The sequence below is a fragment of the Scyliorhinus torazame genome, chromosome 1 (genome assembly GCF_047496885.1).
Source record: "Scyliorhinus torazame isolate Kashiwa2021f chromosome 1, sScyTor2.1, whole genome shotgun sequence".
Classification (NCBI taxonomy): domain Eukaryota; kingdom Metazoa; phylum Chordata; class Chondrichthyes; order Carcharhiniformes; family Scyliorhinidae; genus Scyliorhinus; species Scyliorhinus torazame.
The window spans coordinates 415,199,153-415,226,659 of record NC_092707.1 but is presented as its reverse complement, the minus strand read 5'-3'; the positions used below and the strand labels follow the sequence as shown (position 1 = coordinate 415,226,659).

At 45.0% G+C, this 27,507-nt stretch overlaps 1 protein-coding gene across 6 annotated transcripts in view; it reads left to right on the top strand.

The window, feature by feature from the left end:
• LOC140428567 (stathmin-4-like) overlaps positions 1-27,507 on the top strand; it is a 290,346-nt gene that overhangs the window by 148,757 nt on the left and 114,082 nt on the right. For all 6 annotated transcript variants that reach the window (XM_072515218.1, XM_072515226.1, XM_072515200.1 and 3 more), the window contains exon 2: positions 3,598-3,674. In XM_072515218.1, the coding sequence (XP_072371319.1) occupies positions 3,662-3,674 (13 nt within the window). In that variant the 5' untranslated portion in view covers positions 3,598-3,661. The remainder of the gene's footprint in view (positions 1-3,597; positions 3,675-27,507) is intronic.

Genomic DNA, 27,507 nt, shown 5'->3' with positions numbered 1-27,507 from the left:
CAATCTCCAGTCCCAACACTGATCCTCACAATCTCCACCCCAACACTGATCCACACAATCTCCTGCCCAACACTGATCCTCACAATCTCCAGTCCAACACTGATCCACACAATCTCCAGCCCAACACTGCTCCACACAATCTCCACCCCAACACTCATCCTCACAATCTCCAGCCCAACACTCATCCTCACAATCTCCAGCCCAACACTGATCCACACAATCTCCACCCCAACACTCATCCTCACAATCTCCAGTCCAACACTGATCCTCACAATCTAAACCCCAACACTGATCCACACAATCTCCAGCCCAACACTGATCCACACAATCTCCACCCCAACACTGATCCACACAATCTCCAGTCCAACACTGATCCTCACAATCTCCAGCCCAACACTCATCCTCACAATCTCCAGTCCAACACTGATCCTCACAATCTCCACCCCAACACTCATCCTCACAATCTCCAGCCCAACACTCATCCTCACAATCTCCAGCCCAACACTGATCCACACAATCTCCACCCCAACACTCATCCTCACAATCTGCAGTCCAACACTGATCCTCACAATCTAAACCCCAACACTGATCCACACAATCTCCAGCCCAACACTGATCCACACAATCTCCACCCCAACACTGATCCACACAATCTCCAGTCCAACACTGATCCTCACAATCTCCAGCCCAACACTCATCCTCACAATCTCCAGTCCAACACTGATCCACACAATCTCCACCCCAACACTCATCCTCACAATCTGCAGTCCAACACTGATCCTCACAATCTAAACCCCAACACTGATCCACACAATCTCCAGCCCAACACTGATCCACACAATCTCCACCCCAACACTGATCCACACAATCTCCAGTCCAACACTGATCCTCACAATCTCCAGCCCAACACTCATCCTCACAATCTCCAGCCCAACACTGATCCACACAATCTCCAGTCCAACACTGATCCTCACAATCTCCAGCCCAACACTCATCCTCACAATCTCCAGTCCAACACTGATCCTCACAATCTCCAGCCCAACACTCATCCTCACAATCTCCAGCCCAACACTCATCCTCACAATCTCCAGCCCAACACTGATCCACACAATCTCCACCCCAACACTGATCCACACAATCTCCAGTCCAACACTGATCCTCACAATCTCCAGCCCAACACTCATCCTCACAATCTCCAGCCCAACACTCATCCTCACAATCTCCAGCCCAACACTGATCCACACAATCTCCACCCCAACACTCATCCTCACAATCTCCAGTCCAACACTGATCCTCACAATCTAAACCCCAACACTCATCCTCACAATCTCCAGCCCAACACTCATCCTCACAATCTCCAGCCCAACACTGATCCACACAATCTCCACCCCAACACTGATCCACACAATCTCCAGTCCCACACGGATTGAGTTAACTTCCCAACTCAACACTAATCCGACACGGATTGAGAACAATCCCCAACCTGTAATAACCAACCAGGGGCTGTTTAGCACAGGGCTAAATCGCTGGCTTTGAAAGCAAACCAAGACAGGCCAGCAGCACGGTTCGATTCCCGTAACAGCCTCCCCAAACAGGCGCCGAATGTGGCGACTAGGGGCTTTTCACAGTAACTTCATTTGAATCCTACTTGTGACCATAAGCAATTTTCATTTTATTCATAATATCCACAGTCCCATACTCAGAATACACTAACAGGAACTGTTATATCCACAGTCCCAAATCCTAACTTTAGTAATGCAGACAGTAATATCTACAGTCCAAAACATTGACTGCTGTATCTGTGACTTTAATATCCACAGTCCCAAAAGCTAACTCCAGCATTGGAGATTGATATTCACAGTCCCAAATGCTGACTGCAGTAATGGGACTGTAATATCCTGAGTCCCAAACTCTGACTGATTAATAATAATAATCATCTTTATTAGTGTCACAAGTAGGCTTATATTAACACTGCAATTAAGTCACTGTGAAAATCTGTAACAGAGATTGTAATATCCACACTCCCAAAAGCTGACTCCAGTAATGGAGATTGTAATATCCATAATCCGAAATGCTGACAGCATTAACAGGGACTGTAATATCCACAGTCCCAAATGCTGACTGCAGTAATGGAAAATTTTAAATCCACAGTCCAAAACATTGACTGCTGTAACAGGAACTGTAATATCCACAATTCAAAACATTGACTGCTGTAATAGGGATTGTAATATCAACAGTCCAAGTCATTGACTGCTGTAACGGTATTGTAATACCAACAGTCCATAATGGTTACTGCAGTAACAGAGACTGTAATACCCACAGTCCCAAAGGTTTACTGCATTACAGGACCTATAATATGTCCAGTCCCAAACACTGCTGTAACAGGGACTGTAATACCCAAACGCTGGCTGCTGTACCAGAGACTCTAATATCCAAATGCTGCTTGCTGTAACAGCGACTGTAATATCCATACACTGACTGCTGTAACAGGGACTGTAATATCCAAACACTGACTGCTGTAACAGGGACTGTAATATCTAACCACTGACTGCTGTAACAGGGACTGTAATATCCAACCACTGACTGCTGTAACAGAGACTGTAATATCCAAACACTGACTGCTGTAACAGGGACTGTAATATCCCATCACTGACTGCTGTAACAGGGACTGTAATATCCGACCACTGACTGCTGTAACAGGGACTGTAATATCCAAACACTGACTGCTGTAACAGGGACTGTAATATCCAACCACTGACTGCTGTAACAGAGACTGTAATATCCAAACACTGACTGCTGTAACAGGGACTGTAATATCCAACCACTGACTGCTGTAACAGGGACTGTAATATCTAACCACTGACTGCTGTAACAGGGACTGTAATATCCAACCACTGACTGCTGTAACAGAGACTTTAATATCCAAACACTGACTGCTGTAACAGGGACTGTAATATCCCATCACTGACTGCTGTAACAGGGACTGTAATATCCAACCACTGACTGCTGTAACAGGGACTGTAATATCCAAACACTGACTGCTGTAACAGGGACTGTAATATCCAACTACTGACTGCTGTAACAGAGACTGTAATATCCAACCACTGACTGCTGTAACAGGGACTGTAATATCCAAACACTGACTGCTGTAACAGGGACTGTAATATCCAAACACTGACTGCTGTAACAGGGACTGTAATATCCAAACACTGACTGCTGTAACAGAGACTTTAATATCCAAACACTGACTGCTGTAACAGGGACTGTAATATCCAACCACTGACTGCTGTAACAGGGACTGTAATATCCAACCACTGACTGCTGTAACAGGGACTGTAATATCCAACCACTGACTGCTGTAACAGGGACTGTAATATCCAAATGCTACCTGCTGAAACTGTCTGGGATTTGCGTTTCACTCTCTGCCAGATCTGTCACAGTGATGGGTCTCCTCCAATTCTGCATTAGATTCCCAGGATTTCCCAGATATATTCAGCGGATTTGCTCAGTAATCTCAGGTGCATTATTGTGGTTTGCGGATCTACTCTGGTTCAGTATCTTTAGCTGATGCTCATTTTCTCTCTCCTGTTCCCACAGGCGTTCACCCTGAGCTATCGTCCGTCCTTGTTCCCTGTGGGTGTCACTGACTGATCCAGTTACCATGTCGTTGTCTGGTATGTATTACCCTGGCCCTCACGGTGGTATTTTAACCAGATTCCTCCATCTGGGGAGCGGGGGTGGGCGGGGGGGGAGGGTGGGGGGGCGGAAGTATGGGATTTAAAAGAATGAGAGTGCAGAATTCATTCCCCGGCACTGACCCTGCACTGTAACAGAGTTTCTAATAGAATTCATTCCCCAGCACAGACACTGCACTGTAACAGAGTTTCTACTCGTATTCATTCCCCGGCACTGACCCTGCACTGTAACAGAGTTTCCAATATAATTCCTTCCCCGGCACTGAACCTGCACTGTAACAGAGTTTCTAATAGAATTCATTCCCCAGCACAGACACTGCACTGTAACAGAGTTTCCAATATAATTCATTCCCCGGCACTCAACCTGCTCTGTAACAGAGTTTCTAATATAATTCATTCCCCAGCACTGGCCCTGCACTGTAACAGAGTTGCCAATAGAATTCATTCCCCAGCACTGACCCTGCACTGTAACAGAGTTTCTAATAGAATTCACTCCCCAGCATTGACCCTGCACTGTAACAGAGTTTCTAATAGAATTCACTCACCAGCACTGACCCTGCACTGTAATAGAGTTTCCAATAGAATTCACTCCTCAGCACTGACCCTGCACTGTAACAGAGTTTCTACTAGAATTCATTCCCCGGCACTGACCCTGCACTGTAACAGAGTTTCTTATAGAATTCATTCCCCGGCACTGACCCTGCACTGTAACAGAGTTTCTTATAGAATTCACTCCCCAGCACTGACCCTGCACTGTAACAGAGTTTCCAATAGAATTCACTCCCCAGCACTGACCCTGCACTGTAACAGAGTTTCTAATAGAATTCATTCCCCAACACTGACCCTGCACTGTAACAGAGTTTCCAATAGAATTCACTCCCCAGCACTGACCCTGCACTGTAACAGAGTTTCCAATAGAATTCATTCCCCGGCACTGACCCTGCACTGAAACAGAGTTTCTAATAGAATTCACTCCCCAGCACTGACTCTGCACTGTAACAAAGTTTCCAATAGAATTCACTCCCCAGCACTGACCCTGCACTGTAACAGAGTTTCTAATAGAATTCATTGCCCGGCACTGACCCTGCACTGTAACAGAGTTTCTAATAGAATTCATTCCCCAGCACTGACCCTGCACTGTAACAGAGTTTATAATAGAATTCACTCCCCAGCACTGACACTGCACAGTAACAGAGTTTCTAATAGAATTCAATCCCCAGCACTGACCCTGCACTGTAACAGAGTTTCTAATAGAATTCACTCCCCAGCACTGACCCTGCACTGTAACAGAGTTTCCAATAGAATTCACTCCCCAGCACTGACCCTGCACTGTAACAGAGTTTCTAATAGAATTCATTCCCCAGCACTGACCCTGCACTGTAACAGAGATTCCAATAGAATTCATTTCCCGGTACTGACCCTGCACTGTAACAGAGTTTCTAATAGAAATCATTCCCCTGCACTGACCCTGCACTGTAACAGAGTTTCTAATAGAATTCATTCCCCAGCACTGACCCTGCACTGTAACAGAGTTTCCAATAGAATTCATTCCCCGGCACTGACCTTGCACTGTAACAGAGTTCCTAGTCGAATTCATTCCCCGGCACTGACCCTGCACTGTAACAGAGTTTCCAATAGAATTAACTCCCCAGCAATGAGCCTGCACTGTAACAGAGTTTCTAATCAAATTCATTCCCCCGCACTGACCCTGCACTGTAACAGAGTTTCTAACAGAATTCATTCCCCTGCACTGTAACAGAGTTTCAAGTCAAATTCATTCCCCAGCACTGACCCTGCACTGTAACAGAGTTTCCAATAGAATTCAATCCCCAGCACTGACCCTGCACTGTAACAGAGTTTCTAATAGAATTCATTCCCCGGCACTGACCCTGCACTGTAACAGAGTTTCTAATACAATTCATTCCCCAGCACTGACCCTGCACTGTAACAGAGTTTATAATAGAATTCACTCCCCAGCACTGACCCTTCACTGTAACAGAGTTTCTAATAGAATTCATTCCCCAGCACTGACCCTGCACTGTAACACAGTTTCCAATAGAATTCACTCCCCAGCACTGACCCTGCACTGTAACAGAGTTTCCAATAGAATTCACTCCCCAGCACTGACCCTGCACTGTAACAGAGTTTCTAATAGAATTCATTCCCCAGCACTGACCCTGCACTGTAACAGAGTTTCTAATAGAATTCATTCCCCAGCAGTGACCCTGCACTGTAACAGAGTTTCCAATAGAATTCATTCCCCAGCACTGAGCCTGCACTGTAACAGAGTTTCTAATCAAATTCATTCCCCGGCACAGACCCTGCACTGTAACAGAGTTTCTAACAGAATTCATTCCCCTGCACTGGAACAGAGTTTCTAATCAAATTCATTCCCCGGCACTGACCCTGCACTGTAACAGAGTTTCTAATAGAATTCATTCCCCAGCACTGACCCTGCACTGTAACAGAGTTTCTTATAGAATTCACTCCCCAGCACTGTCCCTGCACTGTAACAGAGTTTCCAATAGAATTCACTCCCCAGCACTGACCCTGCACTGTAACAGAGTTTTGAATAGAATTCATTCCCCAGCACTGACCCTGCACTGTAACAGAGTTTCTAATAGAATACATTCCCCAGCACTGACCCTGCACTGTAACAGAGTTTCCAATAGAATTCACTCCCCAGCACTGACCCTGCACTGTAACAGAGTTTCGAATAGAATTCATTCCCCAGCACTGATCCTGCACTGTAACAGAGTTTCTAATAGAATTCATTCCCCAGCACTGACCCTGCACTGTAAAAGAGTTTCCAATAGAATTCATTCCCCAGCACTGAGCCTGCATTGTAACAGAGTTTCTAATCAAATTCATTCCCCGGCACTGACCCTGCACTGTAACAGAGTTTCTAATAGAATTCATTTCCCAGCACTGACCCTGCACTGTAACAGAGTTTCCAATAGAATTCATTCCCCAGCACTGACCCAGCACTGTTAGAGAGTTTCTAATAGAAATCATTCCCCTGCACTGACCCTGCACTGTAACAGAGTTTCTAATAGAATTCATTCCCCAGCACTGACCCTGCACTGTAACAGAGATTCCAATAGAATTCATTTCCCGGTACTGACCCTGCACTGTAACAGAGTTTCTAATAGAAATCATTCCCCTGCACTGACCCTGCACTGTAACAGAGTTTCTAATAGAATTCATTCCCCAGCACTGACCCTGCACTGTAACAGAGTTTCCAATAGAATTCATTCCCCGGCACTGACCTTGCACTGTAACAGAGTTTCTAGTCGAATTCATTCCCCGGCACTGACCCTGCACTGTAACAGAGTTTCCAATAGAATTAACTCCCCAGCAATGAGCCTGCACTGTAACAGAGTTTCTAATCAAATTCATTCCCCCGCACTGACCCTGCACTGTAACAGAGTTTCTAACAGAATTCATTCCCCTGCACTGTAACAGAGTTTCAAGTCAAATTCATTCCCCAGCACTGACCCTGCACTGTAACAGAGTTTCCAATAGAATTCAATCCCCAGCACTGACCCTGCACTGTAACAGAGTTTCTAATAGAATTCATTCCCCGGCACTGACCCTGCACTGTAACAGAGTTTCTAATACAATTCATTCCCCAGCACTGACCCTGCACTGTAACAGAGTTTATAATAGAATTCACTCCCCAGCACTGACCCTTCACTGTAACAGAGTTTCTAATAGAATTCATTCCCCAGCACTGACCCTGCACTGTAACACAGTTTCCAATAGAATTCACTCCCCAGCACTGACCCTGCACTGTAACAGAGTTTCCAATAGAATTCACTCCCCAGCACTGACCCTGCACTGTAACAGAGTTTCTAATAGAATTCATTCCCCAGCACTGACCCTGCACTGTAACAGAGTTTCTAATAGAATTCATTCCCCAGCAGTGACCCTGCACTGTAACAGAGTTTCCAATAGAATTCATTCCCCAGCACTGAGCCTGCACTGTAACAGAGTTTCTAATCAAATTCATTCCCCGGCACAGACCCTGCACTGTAACAGAGTTTCTAACAGAATTCATTCCCCTGCACTGTAACAGAGTTTCTAATCAAATTCATTCCCCGGCACTGACCCTGCACTGTAACAGAGTTTCTAATAGAATTCATTCCCCAGCACTGACCCTGCACTGTAACAGAGTTTCTTATAGAATTCACTCCCCAGCACTGTCCCTGCACTGTAACAGAGTTTCCAATAGAATTCACTCCCCAGCACTGACCCTGCACTGTAACAGAGTTTTGAATAGAATTCATTCCCCAGCACTGACCCTGCACTGTAACAGAGTTTCTAATAGAATACATTCCCCAGCACTGACCCTGCACTGTAACAGAGTTTCCAATAGAATTCACTCCCCAGCACTGACCCTGCACTGTAACAGAGTTTCGAATAGAATTCATTCCCCAGCACTGATCCTGCACTGTAACAGAGTTTCTAATAGAATTCATTCCCCAGCACTGACCCTGCACTGTAAAAGAGTTTCCAATAGAATTCATTCCCCAGCACTGAGCCTGCATTGTAACAGAGTTTCTAATCAAATTCATTCCCCGGCACTGACCCTGCACTGTAACAGAGTTTCTAATAGAATTCATTTCCCAGCACTGACCCTGCACTGTAACAGAGTTTCCAATAGAATTCATTCCCCAGCACTGACCCTGCACTGTAACAGAGTTTCCAATAGAATTCATTTCCCAGCACTGACCCTGCACTGTAACAGAGTTTCCAATAGAATTCATTCCCCCGCACTGACCCTGCACTGCAACAGAGTTTCTAATAGAATTCACTCCCCAGCACTGACCCTGCACTGCAACAGAGTTTCTAATCAAGTTCATTCCCCGGCACTGACCCTGCACTGTAACAGAGTTACTAATCAAGTTCATTCCCCGGCACTGACCCTGCACTGTAACAGAGTTTCTAATAGAATTCATTTCCCAGCACTAACCCTGCACTGCAACAGAGTTTCTAATAGAATTCATTCCCCAGCACTGACCGTGCACTGTAACAGAGTTTCTAATAGAATTCATTCCCCAGCACTGACCGTGCACTGTAACAGAGTTTCTAATAGAATTCATTCCCCAGCACTGACCCTGCACTGTAACAGAGTATTTACAGAATTCATTCCCCTGCACAGTATCAGAGTTTCGAATCAAATTTATTCCCCGGCACTGACCCTGCACTGTAACAGAGTTTCTAATAGAATTCATTCCCCAGCACTGACCCTGCACTGTAACAGAGTTTCTAATAGAATTCATTCCCCAGCACTGACCCTGCACTGTAACAGAGTTTCTAATAGAATTCATTCCTCAGCACTGACCCTGCATTGTAACAGAGTTTCTAATAGAATACATTCCCCAGCACTGACCCTGCACTGTAACAGAATTTCCAATAGAATTCACTCCCCAGCACTGACCCTGCACTGTAACAGAGTTTCTAATAGAATTCATTCCCCAGCACTGATCCTGCACTGTAACAGAGTTTCTAATAGAATTCATTCCCCAGCACTGACCCTGCACTGTAACAGAGTTTCCAAAAGAATTCATTCCCCAGCACTGAGGGTGCACTGTAACAGAGTTTCTAATCAAATTCATTCCCCGGCACTGACCCTGCACTGTAACAGTGTTTCTAACAGAATTCATTCCCCTGCACTGTAACAGAGTTTCTAATCAAATTCATTCCCCGGCACTGACCCTGCACTGCAACAGAGTTTCTAATAGAATTCATTCCCCGGCACTGACCCTGCACTGTAACAGAGTTTCTAATAGAATTCACTCCCCAGCACTGACCCTGCACTGTAACAGAGTTTCTAATCAAATTCATTCCCCGGCACTGACCCTGCACTGTAACGGAGTTTCTAATAGAATTCACTCCCCAGCACTGACCCTGCACTGTAACAGAGTTTCTAATAGAATTCATTCCCCAGCACTGACCCTGCACTGTAACAGAGTTTCTAATAGATTTCATTCCCCAGCACTGACCCTGCACTGTAACAGAGTTTCCAATAGAATTCACACCCCAGCACTGACCCTGCACTGTAACAGAGTTTCCAATAGAATTCATTCCCCAGCACTGACCCTGCACTGTAACAGAGTTTCTAATAGAATTCACTCACCAGCATTGACCCTGCACTGAAACAGAGTTTCTAATAGAATTCATTCCCCAGCACTGACCCTGCACTGTAACAGAGTTTCTAATAGAATTCACTCACCAGCACTGACCCTGCACTGTAACAGAGTTTCTAATAGAATTCATTCCCCAGCACTGACCCTGCACTGTAACAGAGTTTTTACAGAATTCATTCCCCTGCACTGTATCAGAGTTTCTAATCAAATTCATTACCCGGCACTGACCCTGCACTGTAACAGAGTTTCTAATAGAATTCATTCCCCAGCACTGACCCTGCACTGTAACAGAGTTTCTAATATAATTCATTCCCCAGCACTCACCCTGCACTGTAACAGAGTTTCCAATAGAATTCACTCCCCAGCACTGACCCTGCACTGTAACAGAGTTTCTAATAGAATTCATTCCCCAGCACTGACCCTGCACTGTAACAGAGTTTCTAATAGAATTCACTCCCCAGCACTGTCCCTGCACTGTAACTGAGTTTCCAATAGAATTCATTCCCCAGCAAAGACCCTGTACTGTAACAGAGTTTCCAATGGAATTAACTCCCCAGCACTGACCCTGCACTGTAACAGTGTTTCTAATAGAATTCATTCCCCCGGCACTGACCCTGCACTGTAACAGAGTTTCTAATAGACTTCATTCCCCAGCACTGACCCTGCACTGTAACAGAGTTTCTTATAGAATTCACTCCCCAGCACTGACCCTGCACTGTAACAGAGTTTCTAATAGAATTCATTCCTCAGCACTGACCCTGCAGTGTAACAGAGTTTCTAATAGAATACATTCCCCAGCACTGACCCTGCACTGTAACAGAGTTTCCAATAGAATTCACTCCCCAGCACTGACCCTGCACTGTAACAGAGTTTCTAATAGAATTCATTCCCCAGCACTGATCCTGCACTGTAACAGAGTTTCTAATAGAATTCATTCCCCAGCACTGACCCTGCACTGTAACAGAGTTTCCAAAAGAATTCATTCCCCAGCACTGAGCCTGCACTGTAACAGAGTTTCTAATCAAATTCATTCCCCGGCACTGACCCTGCACTGTAACAGTGTTTCTAACAGAATTCATTCCCCTGCACTGTAACAGAGTTTCTAATGAAATTCATTCCCCGGCACTGACCCTGCACTGCAACAGAGTTTCTAATAGAATTCATTCCCCGGGACTGACCCTGCACTGTAACAGAGTTTCTAATAGAATTCATTTCCCAGCACTGACCCTGCACTGTAACAGAGTTTCCAATAGAATTCATTCCCCAGCACTGACCCTGCACTGTAACAGAGTTTCTAATAGAAATCATTCCCCTGCACTGACCCTGCACTGTAACAGAGTTTCTAATAGAATTCATTCCCCAGCACTGACCCTGCACTGTAACAGAGATTCCAATAGAATTCATTTCCCGGTACTGACCCTGCACTGTAACAGAGTTTCTAATAGAAATCATTCCCCTGCACTGACCCTGCACTGTAACAGAGTTTCTAATAGAATTCATTCCCCAGCACTGACCCTGCACTGTAACAGAGTTTCCAATAGAATTCATTCCCCGGCACTGACCTTGCACTGTAACAGAGTTTCTAGTCGAATTCATTCCCCGGCACTGACCCTGCACTGTAACAGAGTTTCCAATAGAATTAACTCCCCAGCAATGAGCCTGCACTGTAACAGAGTTTCTAATCAAATTCATTCCCCCGCACTGACCCTGCACTGTAACAGAGTTTCTAACAGAATTCATTCCCCTGCACTGTAACAGAGTTTCAAGTCAAATTCATTCCCCAGCACTGACCCTGCACTGTAACAGAGTTTCCAATAGAATTCAATCCCCAGCACTGACCCTGCACTGTAACAGAGTTTCTAATAGAATTCATTCCCCGGCACTGACCCTGCACTGTAACAGAGTTTCTAATACAATTCATTACCCAGCACTGACCCTGCACTGTAACAGAGTTTATAATAGAATTCACTCCCCAGCACTGACCCTTCACTGTAACAGAGTTTCTAATAGAATTCATTCCCCAGCACTGACCCTGCACTGTAACACAGTTTCCAATAGAATTCACTCCCCAGCACTGACCCTGCACTGTAACAGAGTTTCCAATAGAATTCACTCCCCAGCACTGACCCTGCACTGTAACAGAGTTTCTAATAGAATTCATTCCCCAGCACTGACCCTGCACTGTAACAGAGTTTCTAATAGAATTCATTCCCCAGCAGTGACCCTGCACTGTAACAGAGTTTCCAATAGAATTCATTCCCCAGCACTGAGCCTGCACTGTAACAGAGTTTCTAATCAAATTCATTCCCCGGCACAGACCCTGCACTGTAACAGAGTTTCTAACAGAATTCATTCCCCTGCACTGTAACAGAGTTTCTAATCAAATTCATTCCCCGGCACTGACCCTGCACTGTAACAGAGTTTCTAATAGAATTCATTCCCCAGCACTGACCCTGCACTGTAACAGAGTTTCTTATAGAATTCACTCCCCAGCACTGACCCTGCACTGTAACAGAGTTTCGAATAGAATTCATTCCCCAGCACTGATCCTGCACTGTAACAGAGTTTCTAATAGAATTCATTCCCCAGCACTGACCCTGCACTGTAAAAGAGTTTCCAATAGAATTCATTCCCCAGCACTGAGCCTGCATTGTAACAGAGTTTCTAATCAAATTCATTCCCCGGCACTGACCCTGCACTGTAACAGAGTTTCTAATAGAATTCATTTCCCAGCACTGACCCTGCACTGTAACAGAGTTTCCAATAGAATTCATTCCCCAGCACTGACCCTGCACTGTAACAGAGTTTCCAATAGAATTCATTTCCCAGCACTGACCCTGCACTGTAACAGAGTTTCCAATAGAATTCATTCCCCCGCACTGACCCTGCACTGCAACAGAGTTTCTAATAGAATTCTCTCCCCAGCACTGACCCTGCACTGCAACAGAGTTTCTAATAGAATTCATTCCCCAGCACTGACCCTGCACTGTAACAGAGTTTCCAATAGAATTCACTCCCCAGCACTGACCCTGCACTGTAACAGAGTTTCTAATAGAATTCACTCCCCAGCACTGACCCTGCACTGTAACAGAGTTTCTAATAGAATTCATTCCCCAGCACTGACCCTGCACTGTAACAGAGTTTCTAATAGAATTCATTCCCCAGCACTGACCCTGCACTGTAACAGAGTTTTTACAGAATTCATTCCCCTGCACTGTATCAGAGTTTCTAATCAAATTTATTCCCCGGCACTGACCCTGCACTGTAACAGAGTTTCCAATAGAATTCATTCCCCAGCCCTGAGCCTGCATTGTAACAGAGTTTCTAATCAAATTCATTCCCCAGCACTGACCCTGCACTGTAACACAGTTTCCAATAGAATTCACTCCCCAGCACTGACCCTGCACTGTAACAGAGTTTCCAATAGAATTCACTCCCCAGCACTGACCCTGCACTGTAACAGAGTTTCTAATAGAATTCATTCCCCAGCACTGATCCTGCACTGTAACAGAGTTTCTAATAGAATTCATTCCCCAGCACTGACCCTGCACTGTAAAAGAGTTTCCAATAGAATTCATTCCCCAGCACTGAGCCTGCATTGTAACAGAGTTTCTAATCAAATTCATTCCCCGGCACTGACCCTGCACTGTAACAGAGTTTCTAATAGAATTCATTTCCCAGCACTGACCCTGCACTGTAACAGAGTTTCCAATAGAATTCATTCCCCAGCACTGACCCTGCACTGTAACAGAGTTTCCAATAGAATTCATTTCCCAGCACTGACCCTGCACTGTAACAGAGTTTCCAATAGAATTCATTCCCCCGCACTGACCCTGCACTGCAACAGAGTTTCTAATAGAATTCTCTCCCCAGCACTGACCCTGCACTGCAACAGAGTTTCTAATAGAATTCATTCCCCAGCACTGACCCTGCACTGTAACAGAGTTTCCAATAGAATTCACTCCCCAGCACTGACCCTGCACTGTAACAGAGTTTCTAATAGAATTCACTCCCCAGCACTGACCCTGCACTGTAACAGAGTTTCTAATAGAATTCATTCCCCAGCACTGACCCTGCACTGTAACAGAGTTTCTAATAGAATTCATTCCCCAGCACTGACCCTGCACTGTAACAGAGTTTTTACAGAATTCATTCCCCTGCACTGTATCAGAGTTTCTAATCAAATTTATTCCCCGGCACTGACCCTGCACTGTAACAGAGTTTCCAATAGAATTCATTCCCCAGCCCTGAGCCTGCATTGTAACAGAGTTTCTAATCAAATTCATTCCCCAGCACTGACCCTGCACTGTAACACAGTTTCCAATAGAATTCACTCCCCAGCACTGACCCTGCACTGTAACAGAGTTTCCAATAGAATTCACTCCCCAGCACTGACCCTGCACTGTAACAGAGTTTCTAATAGAATTCATTCCCCAGCACTGACCCTGCACTGTAACAGAGTTTCTAATAGAATTCATTCCCCAGCAGTGACCCTGCACTGTAACAGAGTTTCCAATAAAATCCATTCCCCAGCACTGAGCCTGCACTGTAACAGAGTTTCTAATCAAATTCATTCCCCGGCACAGACCCTGCACTGTAACAGAGTTTCTAACAGAATTCATTCCCCTGCACTGTAACAGAGTTTCAAGTCAAATTCATTCCCCAGCACTGACCCTGCACTGTAACAGAGTTTCCAATAGAATTCAATCCCCAGCACTGACCCTGCACTGTAACAGAGTTTCTAATAGAATTCATTCCCCGGCACTGACCCTGCACTGTAACAGAGTTTCTAATACAATTCATTCCCCAGCACTGACCCTGCACTGTAACAGAGTTTATAATAGAATTCACTCCCCAGCACTGACCCTTCACTGTAACAGAGTTTCTAATAGAATTCATTCCCCAGCACTGACCCTGCACTGTAACACAGTTTCCAATAGAATTCACTCCCCAGCACTGACCCTGCACTGTAACAGAGTTTCCAATAGAATTCACTCCCCAGCACTGACCCTGCACTGTAACAGAGTTTCTAATAGAATTCATTCCCCAGCACTGACCCTGCACTGTAACAGAGTTTCTAATAGAATTCATTCCCCAGCAGTGACCCTGCACTGTAACAGAGTTTCCAATAGAATTCATTCCCCAGCACTGAGCCTGCACTGTAACAGAGTTTCTAATCAAATTCATTCCCCGGCACAGACCCTGCACTGTAACAGAGTTTCTAACAGAATTCATTCCCCTGCACTGTAACAGAGTTTCTAATCAAATTCATTCCCCGGCACTGACCCTGCACTGTAACAGAGTTTCTAATAGAATTCATTCCCCAGCACTGACCCTGCACTGTAACAGAGTTTCTTATAGAATTCACTCCCCAGCACTGTCCCTGCACTGTAACAGAGTTTCCAATAGAATTCACTCCCCAGCACTGACCCTGCACTGTAACAGAGTTTTGAATAGAATTCATTCCCCAGCACTGACCCTGCACTGTAACAGAGTTTCTAATAGAATACATTCCCCAGCACTGACCCTGCACTGTAACAGAGTTTCCAATAGAATTCACTCCCCAGCACTGACCCTGCACTGTAACAGAGTTTCGAATAGAATTCATTCCCCAGCACTGATCCTGCACTGTAACAGAGTTTCTAATAGAATTCATTCCCCAGCACTGACCCTGCACTGTAAAAGAGTTTCCAATAGAATTCATTCCCCAGCACTGAGCCTGCATTGTAACAGAGTTTCTAATCAAATTCATTCCCCGGCACTGACCCTGCACTGTAACAGAGTTTCTAATAGAATTCATTTCCCAGCACTGACCCTGCACTGTAACAGAGTTTCCAATAGAATTCATTCCCCTGCACTGACCCTGCACTGTAACAGAGTTTCCAATAGAATTCATTTCCCAGCACTGACCCTGCACTGTAACAGAGTTTCCAATAGAATTCATTCCCCCGCACTGACCCTGCACTGCAACAGAGTTTCTAATAGAATTCTCTCCCCAGCACTGACCCTGCACTGCAACAGAGTTTCTAATAGAATTCATTCCCCAGCACTGACCCTGCACTGTAACAGAGTTTCCAATAGAATTCACTCCCCAGCACTGACCCTGCACTGTAACAGAGTTTCTAATAGAATTCACTCCCCAGCACTGACCCTGCACTGTAACAGAGTTTCTAATAGAATTCATTCCCCAGCACTGACCCTGCACTGTAACAGAGTTTCTAATAGAATTCATTCCCCAGCACTGACCCTGCACTGTAACAGAGTTTTTACAGAATTCATTCCCCTGCACTGTATCAGAGTTTCTAATCAAATTTATTCCCCGGCACTGACCCTGCACTGTAACAGAGTTTCCAATAGAATTCATTCCCCAGCCCTGAGCCTGCATTGTAACAGAGTTTCTAATCAAATTCATTCCCCAGCACTGACCCTGCACTGTAACACAGTTTCCAATAGAATTCACTCCCCAGCACTGACCCTGCACTGTAACAGAGTTTCCAATAGAATTCACTCCCCAGCACTGACCCTGCACTGTAACAGAGTTTCTAATAGAATTCATTCCCCAGCACTGACCCTGCACTGTAACAGAGTTTCTAATAGAATTCATTCCCCAGCAGTGACCCTGCACTGTAACAGAGTTTCCAATAAAATCCATTCCCCAGCACTGAGCCTGCACTGTAACAGAGTTTCTAATCAAATTCATTCCCCGGCACAGACCCTGCACTGTAACAGAGTTTCTAATAGAATTCATTCCCCGGCACTGACCCTGCACTGTAACAGAGTTTCTAATACAATTCATTCCCCAGCACTGACCCTGCACTGTAACAGAGTTTATAATAGAATTCACTCCCCAGCACTGACCCTTCACTGTAACAGAGTTTCTAATAGAATTCAGTCCCCAGCACTGACCCTGCACTGTAACACAGTTTCCAATAGAATTCACTCCCCAGCACTGACCCTGCACTGTAACAGAGTTTCCAATAGAATTCACTCCCCAGCACTGACCCTGCACTGTAACAGAGTTTCTAATAGAATTCATTCCCCAGCACTGACCCTGCACTGTAACAGAGTTTCTAATAGAATTCATTCCCCAGCAGTGACCCTGCACTGTAACAGAGTTTCCAATAGAATTCATTCCCCAGCACTGAGCCTGCACTGTAACAGAGTTTCTAATCAAATTCATTCCCCGGCACAGACCCTGCACTGTAACAGAGTTTCTAACAGAATTCATTCCCCTGCACTGTAACAGAGTTTCTAATCAAATTCATTCCCCGGCACTGACCCTGCACTGTAACAGAGTTTCTAATAGAATTCATTCCCCAGCACTGACCCTGCACTGTAACAGAGTTTCTTATAGAATTCACTCCCCAGCACTGTCCCTGCACTGTAACAGAGTTTCCAATAGAATTCACTCCCCAGCACTGACCCTGCACTGTAACAGAGTTTTGAATAGAATTCATTCCCCAGCACTGACCCTGCACTGTAACAGAGTTTCTAATAGAATACATTCCCCAGCACTGACCCTGCACTGTAACAGAGTTTCCAATAGAATTCACTCCCCAGCACTGACCCTGCACTGTAACAGAGTTTCGAATAGAATTCATTCCCCAGCACTGATCCTGCACTGTAACAGAGTTTCTAATAGAATTCATTCCCCAGCACTGACCCTGCACTGTAAAAGAGTTTCCAATAGAATTCATTCCCCAGCACTGAGCCTGCATTGTAACAGAGTTTCTAATCAAATTCATTCCCCGGCACTGACCCTGCACTGTAACAGAGTTTCTAATAGAATTCATTTCCCAGCACTGACCCTGCACTGTAACAGAGTTTCCAATAGAATTCATTCCCCAGCACTGACCCTGCACTGTAACAGAGTTTCCAATAGAATTCATTTCCCAGCACTGACCCTGCACTGTAACAGAGTTTCCAATAGAATTCATTCCCCCGCACTGACCCTGCACTGCAACAGAGTTTCTAATAGAATTCACTCCCCAGCACTGACCCTGCACTGTAACAGAGTTTCTAATACAATTCATTCCCCAGCACTGACCCTGCACTGTAACAGAGTTTATAATAGAATTCACTCCCCAGCACTGACCCTTCACTGTAACAGAGTTTCTAATAGAATTCAGTCCCCAGCACTGACCCTGCACTGTAACACAGTTTCCAATAGAATTCACTCCCCAGCACTGACCCTGCACTGTAACAGAGTTTCCAATAGAATTCACTCCCCAGCACTGACCCTGCACTGTAACAGAGTTTCTAATAGAATTCATTCCCCAGCACTGACCCTGCACTGTAACAGAGTTTCTAATAGAATTCATTCCCCAGCAGTGACCCTGCACTGTAACAGAGTTTCCAATAGAATTCATTCCCCAGCACTGAGCCTGCACTGTAACAGAGTTTCTAATCAAATTCATTCCCCGGCACAGACCCTGCACTGTAACAGAGTTTCTAACAGAATTCATTCCCCTGCACTGTAACAGAGTTTCTAATCAAATTCATTCCCCGGCACTGACCCTGCACTGTAACAGAGTTTCTAATAGAATTCATTCCCCAGCACTGACCCTGCACTGTAACAGAGTTTCTTATAGAATTCACTCCCCAGCACTGTCCCTGCACTGTAACAGAGTTTCCAATAGAATTCACTCCCCAGCACTGACCCTGCACTGTAACAGAGTTTTGAATAGAATTCATTCCCCAGCACTGACCCTGCACTGTAACAGAGTTTCTAATAGAATACATTCCCCAGCACTGACCCTGCACTGTAACAGAGTTTCCAATAGAATTCACTCCCCAGCACTGACCCTGCACTGTAACAGAGTTTCTAATAGAATTCATTCCCCAGCACTGACCCTGCACTGTAAAAGAGTTTCCAATAGAATTCATTCCCCAGCACTGAGCCTGCATTGTAACAGAGTTTCTAATCAAATTCATTCCCCGGCACTGACCCTGCACTGTAACAGAGTTTCTAATAGAATTCATTTCCCAGCACTGACCCTGCACTGTAACAGAGTTTCCAATAGAATTCATTCCCCAGCACTGACCCTGCACTGTAACAGAGTTTCCAATAGAATTCATTTCCCAGCACTGACCCTGCACTGTAACAGAGTTTCCAATAGAATTCATTCCCCCGCACTGACCCTGCACTGCAACAGAGTTTCTAATAGAATTCACTCCCCAGCACTGACCCTGCACTGCAACAGAGTTTCTAATCAAGTTCATTCCCCGGCACTGACCCTGCACTGTAACAGAGTTTCTAATCAAGTTCATTCCCCGGCACTGACCCTGCACTGTAACACAGTTTCTAATAGAATTCATTTCCCAGCACTAACCCTGCACTGCAACAGAGTTTCTAATAGAATTCATTCCCCAGCACTGACCGTGCACTGTAACAGAGTTTCTAATAGAATTCATTCCCCAGCACTGACCGTGCACTGTAACAGAGTTTCTAATAGAATTCATTCCCCAGCACTGACCCTGCACTGTAACAGAGTATTTACAGAATTCATTCCCCTGCACAGTATCAGAGTTTCGAATCAAATTTATTCCCCGGCACTGACCCTGCACTGTAACAGAGTTTCTAATAGAATTCATTCCCCAGCACTGACCCTGCACTGTAACAGAGTTTCTAATAGAATTCATTCCCCAGCACTGACCCTGCACTGTAACAGAGTTTCTAATAGAATTCATTCCTCAGCACTGACCCTGCAGTGTAACAGAGTTTCTAATAGAATACATTCCCCAGCACTGACCCTGCACTGTAACAGAATTTCCAATAGAATTCACTCCCCAGCACTGACCCTGCACTGTAACAGAGTTTCTAATAGAATTCATTCCCCAGCACTGATCCTGCACTGTAACAGAGTTTCTAATAGAATTCATTCCCCAGCACTGACCCTGCACTGTAACAGAGTTTCCAAAAGAATTCATTCCCCAGCACTGAGCCTGCACTGTAACAGAGTTTCTAATCAAATTCATTCCCCGGCACTGACCCTGCACTGTAACAGTGTTTCTAACAGAATTCATTCCCCTGCACTGTTACAGAGTTTCTAATCAAATTCATTCCCCGGCACTGACCCTGCACTGCAACAGAGTTTCTAATAGAATTCATTCCCCGGCACTGACCCTGCACTGTAACAGAGTTTCTAATACAATTCATTCCCCAGCACTGACCCTGCACTGTAACAGAGTTTATAATAGAATTCACTCCCCAGCACTGACCCTTCACTGTAACAGAGTTTCTAATAGAATTCAGTCCCCAGCACTGACCCTGCACTGTAACACAGTTTCCAATAGAATTCACTCCCCAGCACTGACCCTGCACTGTAACAGAGTTTCCAATAGAATTCACTCCCCAGCACTGACCCTGCACTGTAACAGAGTTTCTAATAGAATTCATTCCCCAGCACTGACCCTGCACTGTAACAGAGTTTCTAATAGAATTCATTCCCCAGCAGTGACCCTGCACTGTAACAGAGTTTCCAATAGAATTCATTCCCCAGCACTGAGCCTGCACTGTAACAGAGTTTCTAATCAAATTCATTCCCCGGCACAGACCCTGCACTGTAACAGAGTTTCTAACAGAATTCATTCCCCTGCACTGTAACAGAGTTTCTAATCAAATTCATTCCCCGGCACTGACCCTGCACTGTAACAGAGCTTCTAATAGAATTCATTCCCCAGCACTGACCCTGCACTGTAACAGAGTTTCTTATAGAATTCACTCCCCAGCACTGTCCCTGCACTGTAACAGAGTTTCCAATAGAATTCACTCCCCAGCACTGACCCTGCACTGTAACAGAGTTTTGAATAGAATTCATTCCCCAGCACTGACCCTGCACTGTAACAGAGTTTCTAATAGAATACATTCCCCAGCACTGACCCTGCACTGTAACAGAGTTTCCAATAGAATTCACTCCCCAGCACTGACCCTGCACTGTAACAGAGTTTCTAATAGAATTCATTCCCCAGCACTGACCCTGCACTGTAAAAGAGTTTCCAATAGAATTCATTCCCCAGCACTGAGCCTGCATTGTAACAGAGTTTCTAATCAAATTCATTCCCCGGCACTGACCCTGCACTGTAACAGAGTTTCTAATAGAATTCATTTCCCAGCACTGACCCTGCACTGTAACAGAGTTTCCAATAGAATTCATTCCCCAGCACTGACCCTGCACTGTAACAGAGTTTCCAATAGAATTCATTTCCCAGCACTGACCCTGCACTGTAACAGAGTTTCCAATAGAATTCATTCCCCCGCACTGACCCTGCACTGCAACAGAGTTTCTAATAGAATTCACTCCCCAGCACTGACCCTGCACTGCAACAGAGTTTCTAATCAAGTTCATTCCCCGGCACTGACCCTGCACTGTAACAGAGTTTCTAATCAAGTTCATTCCCCGGCACTGACCCTGCACTGTAACACAGTTTCTAATAGAATTCATTTCCCAGCACTAACCCTGCACTGCAACAGAGTTTCTAATAGAATTCATTCCCCAGCACTGACCGTGCACTGTAACAGAGTTTCTAATAGAATTCATTCCCCAGCACTGACCGTGCACTGTAACAGAGTTTCTAATAGAATTCATTCCCCAGCACTGACCCTGCACTGTAACAGAGTATTTACAGAATTCATTCCCCTGCACAGTATCAGAGTTTCGAATCAAATTTATTCCCCGGCACTGACCCTGCACTGTAACAGAGTTTCTAATAGAATTCATTCCCCAGCACTGACCCTGCACTGTAACAGAGTTTCTAATAGAATTCATTCCCCAGCACTGACCCTGCACTGTAACAGAGTTTCTAATAGAATTCATTCCTCAGCACTGACCCTGCAGTGTAACAGAGTTTCTAATAGAATACATTCCCCAGCACTGACCCTGCACTGTAACAGAATTTCCAATAGAATTCACTCCCCAGCACTGACCCTGCACTGTAACAGAGTTTCTAATAGAATTCATTCCCCAGCACTGATCCTGCACTGTAACAGAGTTTCTAATAGAATTCATTCCCCAGCACTGACCCTGCACTGTAACAGAGTTTCCAAAAGAATTCATTCCCCAGCACTGAGCCTGCACTGTAACAGAGTTTCTAATCAAATTCATTCCCCGGCACTGACCCTGCACTGTAACAGTGTTTCTAACAGAATTCATTCCCCTGCACTGTAACAGAGTTTCTAATCAAATTCATTCCCCGGCACTGACCCTGCACTGCAACAGAGTTTCTAATAGAATTCATTCCCCGGCACTGACCCTGCACTGTAACAGAGTTTCTAATAGAATTCACTCCCCAGCACTGACCCTGCACTGTAACAGAGTTTCTAATCAAATTCATTCCCCGGCACTGACCCTGCACTGTAACGGAGTTTCTAATAGAATTCACTCCCCAGCACTGACCCTGCACTGTAACAGAGTTTCTAATAGAATTCATTCCCCAGCACTGACCCTGCACTGTAACAGAGTTTCTAATAGATTTCATTCCCCAGCACTGACCCTGCACTGTAACAGAGTTTCCAATAGAATTCATTCCCCAGCACTGACCCTGCACTGTAACAGAGTTTCTAATAGAATTCACTCACCAGCATTGACCCTGCACTGAAACAGAGTTTCTAATAGAATTCATTCCCCAGCACTGACCCTGCACTGTAACAGAGTTTCTAATAGAATTCACTCACCAGCACTGACCCTGCACTGTAACAGAGTTTCTAATAGAATTCATTCCCCAGCACTGACCCTGCACTGTAACAGAGTTTTTACAGAATTCATTCCCCTGCACTGTATCAGAGTTTCTAATCAAATTCATTACCCGGCACTGACCCTGCACTGTAACAGAGTTTCTAATAGAAATCATTCCCCAGCACTGACCCTGCACTGTAACAGAGTTTCTAATAGAATTCATTCCCCAGCACTCACCCTGCACTGTAACAGAGTTTCCAATAGAATTCACTCCCCAGCACTGACCCTGCACTGTAACAGAGTTTCTAATAGAATTCATTCCCCAGCACTGACCCTGCACTGTAACAGAGTTTCTAATAGAATTCACTCCCCAGCACTGTCCCTGCACTGTAACTGAGTTTCCAATAGAATTCATTCCCCAGCAAAGACCCTGTACTGTAACAGAGTTTCCAATGGAATTAACTCCCCAGCACTGACCCTGCACTGTAACAGTGTTTCTAATAGAATTCATTCCCCCGGCACTGACCCTGCACTGTAACAGAGTTTCTAATAGACTTCATTCCCCAGCACTGACCCTGCATGTAACAGAGTTTCTTATAGAATTCACTCCCCAGCACTGACCCTGCACTGTAACAGAGTTTCTAATAGAATTCATTCCTCAGCACTGACCCTGCAGTGTAACAGAGTTTCTAATAGAATACATTCCCCAGCACTGACCCTGCACTGTAACAGAGTTTCCAATAGAATTCACTCCCCAGCACTGACCCTGCACTGTAACAGAGTTTCTAATAGAATTCATTCCCCAGCACTGATCCTGCACTGTAACAGAGTTTCTAATAGAATTCATTCCCCAGCACTGACCCTGCACTGTAACAGAGTTTCCAAAAGAATTCATTCCCCAGCACTGAGCCTGCACTGTAACAGAGTTTCTAATCAAATTCATTCCCCGGCACTTACCCTGCACTGTAACAGTGTTTCTAACAGAATTCATTCCCCTGCACTGTAACAGAGTTTCTAATGAAATTCATTCCCCGGCACTGACCCTGCACTGCAACAGAGTTTCTAATAGAATTCATTCCCCGGGACTGACCCTGCACTGTAACAGAGTTTCTAATAGAATTCACTCCCCAGCACTGACCCTGCACTGTAACAGAGTTTCTAATACAATTCATTCCCCAGCACTGACCCTGCACTGTAACAGAGTTTCTAATATAATTCACTACCCGGCACTGACCCTGCACTGTAACAGAGTTTCTAATAGATTCCCCAGCACTGACCCTGTACTGTAACAGAGTTTCTAATGAAATTCATTCCCCGGCACTGACCCTGCACTGTAACAGAGTTTCTAATAGAATTCATTTCCCAGCACTGACCCTGCACTGTAACAGAGTTTCCAATAGAATTCATTCCCCAGCACTGACCCTGCACTGTAACAGAGTTATCAATAGAATTCATTTCCCAGCACTGACCCTGCACTGTAACAGAGTTTCCAATAGAATTCATTCCCCCGCACTGACCCTGCACTGCAACAGAGTTTCTAATAGAATTCACTCCCCAGCACTGACCCTGCACTGCAACAGAGTATCTAATCAAGTTCATTCCCCGGCACTGACCCTGCACTGTAACAGAGTTTCTAATTGAATTCATTCCCCAGCACTGACCCTGCACTGTAACAGAGTTTCTAATCAAGTTCATTCCCCGGCACTGACCCTGCACTGTAACAGAGTTACTAATAGAATTCACTCCCCAGCACTGACCCTGCACTGCAACAGAGTTTCTAATAGAATTCATTCCCCAGCACTGACCGTGCACTGTAACAGAGTTTCCAATAGAATTCACTCCCCAGCACTGACCCTGCACTGTAACAGAGTTTCTAATAGAATTCACTCCCCAGCACTGACCCTGCACTGTAACAGAGTTTCTAATAGGATTCATTCCCCAGCACTGACCCTGCACTGTAACAGAGTTTCTAATAGAATTCATTCCCCAGCACTGACCCTGCACTGTAACAGAGTTTTTACAGAATTCATTCCCCTGCACAGTATCAGAGTTTCGAATCAAATTTATTCCCCGGCACTGACCCTGCACTGTAACAGAGTTTCTAATAGAATTCATTCCCCAGCACTGACCCTGCACTGTAACAGAGTTTCTAATAGAATTCATTCCCCAGCACTCACCCTGCACTGAAACAGAGTTTCCAATAGAATTCATTTCCCAGCACTGACCCTGCACTGTAACAGAGTTTCCAATAGAATTCATTCCCCCGCACTGATCCTGCACTGCAATAGAGTTTCTAATAGAATTCACTCCCCAGCACTGACCCTGCACTGCAACAGAGTTTCTAATCAAGTTCATTCCTCGGCACTGACCCTGCACTGTAACAGAGTTTCTAATCAAGTTCATTCCCCGGCACTGACCCTGCACTGTAACAGAGTTTCTAATAGAATTCACTCCCCAGCACTGACCCTGCACTGCAACAGAGTTTCTAATAGAATTCATTCCCCAGCAATGACCGTGCACTGTAACAGAGTTTCCAATAGAATTCACTCCCCAGCACTGACCCTGCACTGTAACAGAGTTTCTAATAGAATTCACTCCCCAGCACTGACCCTGCACTGTAACAGAGTTTCTAATACAATTCATTCCCCAGCACTGACCCTGCACTGTAACAGAGTTTCTAATAGAATTCACTCCCCGGCACTGACCCTGCACTGTAACAGAGTTTCTAATAGATTCCCCAGCACTGACCCTGTACTGTAACAGAGTTTCTTATAGAATTCAATCCCCAGCACTGACCCTGCACTGTAACAGAGTTTCTAATAGAATTCATTCCCCAGCACTGACCCTGCACTGTAACAGAGTTTCTAATCAAATTCATTCCCCGGCACTGACCCTGCACTGTAACGGAGTTTCTAATAGAATTCACTCCCCAGCACTGACCCTGCACTGTAACAGAGTTTCTAATAGAATTCATTCCCCAGCACTGACCCTGCACTGTAACAGAGTTTCTAATAGATTTCATTCCCCAGCACTGACCCTGCACTGTAACAGAGTTTTTACAGAATTCATTCCCCTGCACTGTATCAGAGTTTCTAATCAAATTCATTACCCGGCACTGACCCTGCACTGTAACAGAGTTTCTAATAGAATTCATTCCCCAGCACTGACCCTGCACTGTAACAGAGTTTCTAATAGAATTCATTCCCCAGCACTCACCCTGCACTGTAACAGAGTTTCCAATAGAATTCACTCCCCAGCACTGACCCTGCACTGTAACAGAGTTTCTAATAGAATTCATTCCCCAGCACTGACCCTGCACTGTAACAGAGTTTCTAATAGAATTCACTCCCCAGCACTGTCCCTGCACTGTAACTGAGTTTCCAATAGAATTCATTCCCCAGCAAAGACCCTGCACTGTAACAGAGTATCCAATGGAATTCACTCCCCAGCACTGACCCTGCACTGTAACAGTGTTTCTAATAGAATTCATTCCCCCGGCACTGACCCTGCACTGTAACAGAGTTTCTAATAGAATTCATTCCCCAGCACTGACCCTGCACTGTAACAGAGTTTCTTATAGAATTCACTCCCCAGCACTGACCCTGCACTGTAACAGAGTTTCTAATAGAATTCATTCCTCAGCACTGACCCTGCAGATAACAGAGTTTCTAATAGAATACATTCCCCAGCACTGACCCTGCACTGTAACAGAGTTTCCAATAGAATTCACTCCCCAGCACTGACCCTGCACTGTAACAGAGTTTCTAATAGAATTCATTCCCCAGCACTGATCCTGCACTGTAACAGAGTTTCTAATAGAATTCATTCCCCAGCACTGACCCTGCACTGTAACAGAGTTTCCAAAAGAATTCATTCCCCAGCACTGAGCCTGCACTGTAACAGAGTTTCTAATCAAATTCATTCCCCGGCACTGACCCTGCACTGTAACAGTGTTTCTAACAGAATTCATTCCCCTGCACTGTAACAGAGTTTCTAATCTAATTCATTCCCCGGCACTGACCCTGCACTGCAACAGAGTTTCTAATAGAATTCATTCCCCGGGACTGACCCTGCACTGTAACAGAGTTTCTAATAGAATTCACTCCCCAGCACTGACCCTGCACTGTAACAGAGTTTCTAATACAATTCATTCCCCAGCACTGACCCTGCACTGTAACAGAGTTTCCAATAGAATTCACTACCCGGCACTGACCCTGCACTGTAACAGAGTTTCTAATAGATTCCCCAGCACTGACCCTGTACTGCAACAGAGTTTCTAATCAAATTCATTCGCCGGCACTGACCCTGCACTGTAACAGAGTTTCTAATAGAATTCATTTCCCAGCACTGACCCTGCACTGTAACAGAGTTTCCAATAGAATTCATTTCCCAGCACTGACCCTGCACTGTAACAGAGTTTCCAATAGAATTCATTCCCCCGCACTGATCCTGCACTGTAACAGAGTTTCCAATGGAATTCATTTCCCAGCACTGACCCTGCACTGCAACAGAGTTTCTAATAGAATTCACTCCCCAGCACTGACCCTGCACTGCAACAGAGTTTCTAATCAAGTTCATTCCTCGGCACTGACCCTGCACTGTAACAGAGTTTCCAATGGAATTCATTTCCCAGCACTGTCCCTGCACTTTAACAGAGTTTCTAATAGAATTCACTCCCCAGCACTGACCCTGCACTGCAACAGAGTTTCTAATAGAATTCACTCCCCAGCACTGACCCTGCACTGTAACAGAGTTTCTAATAGAATTCATTCCCCAGCACTGACCCTGCACTGTAACAGAGTTTCTAATAGAATTCATTCCCCAGCACTGACCCTGCACTGTAACAGAGTTTTTACAGAATTCATTCCCCTGCACAGTATCAGAGTTTCGAATCAAATTTATTCCCCGGCACTGACCCTGCACTGTAACAGAGTTTCTAATAGAATTCATTCCCCAGCACTGACCCTGCACTGTAACAGAGTTTCT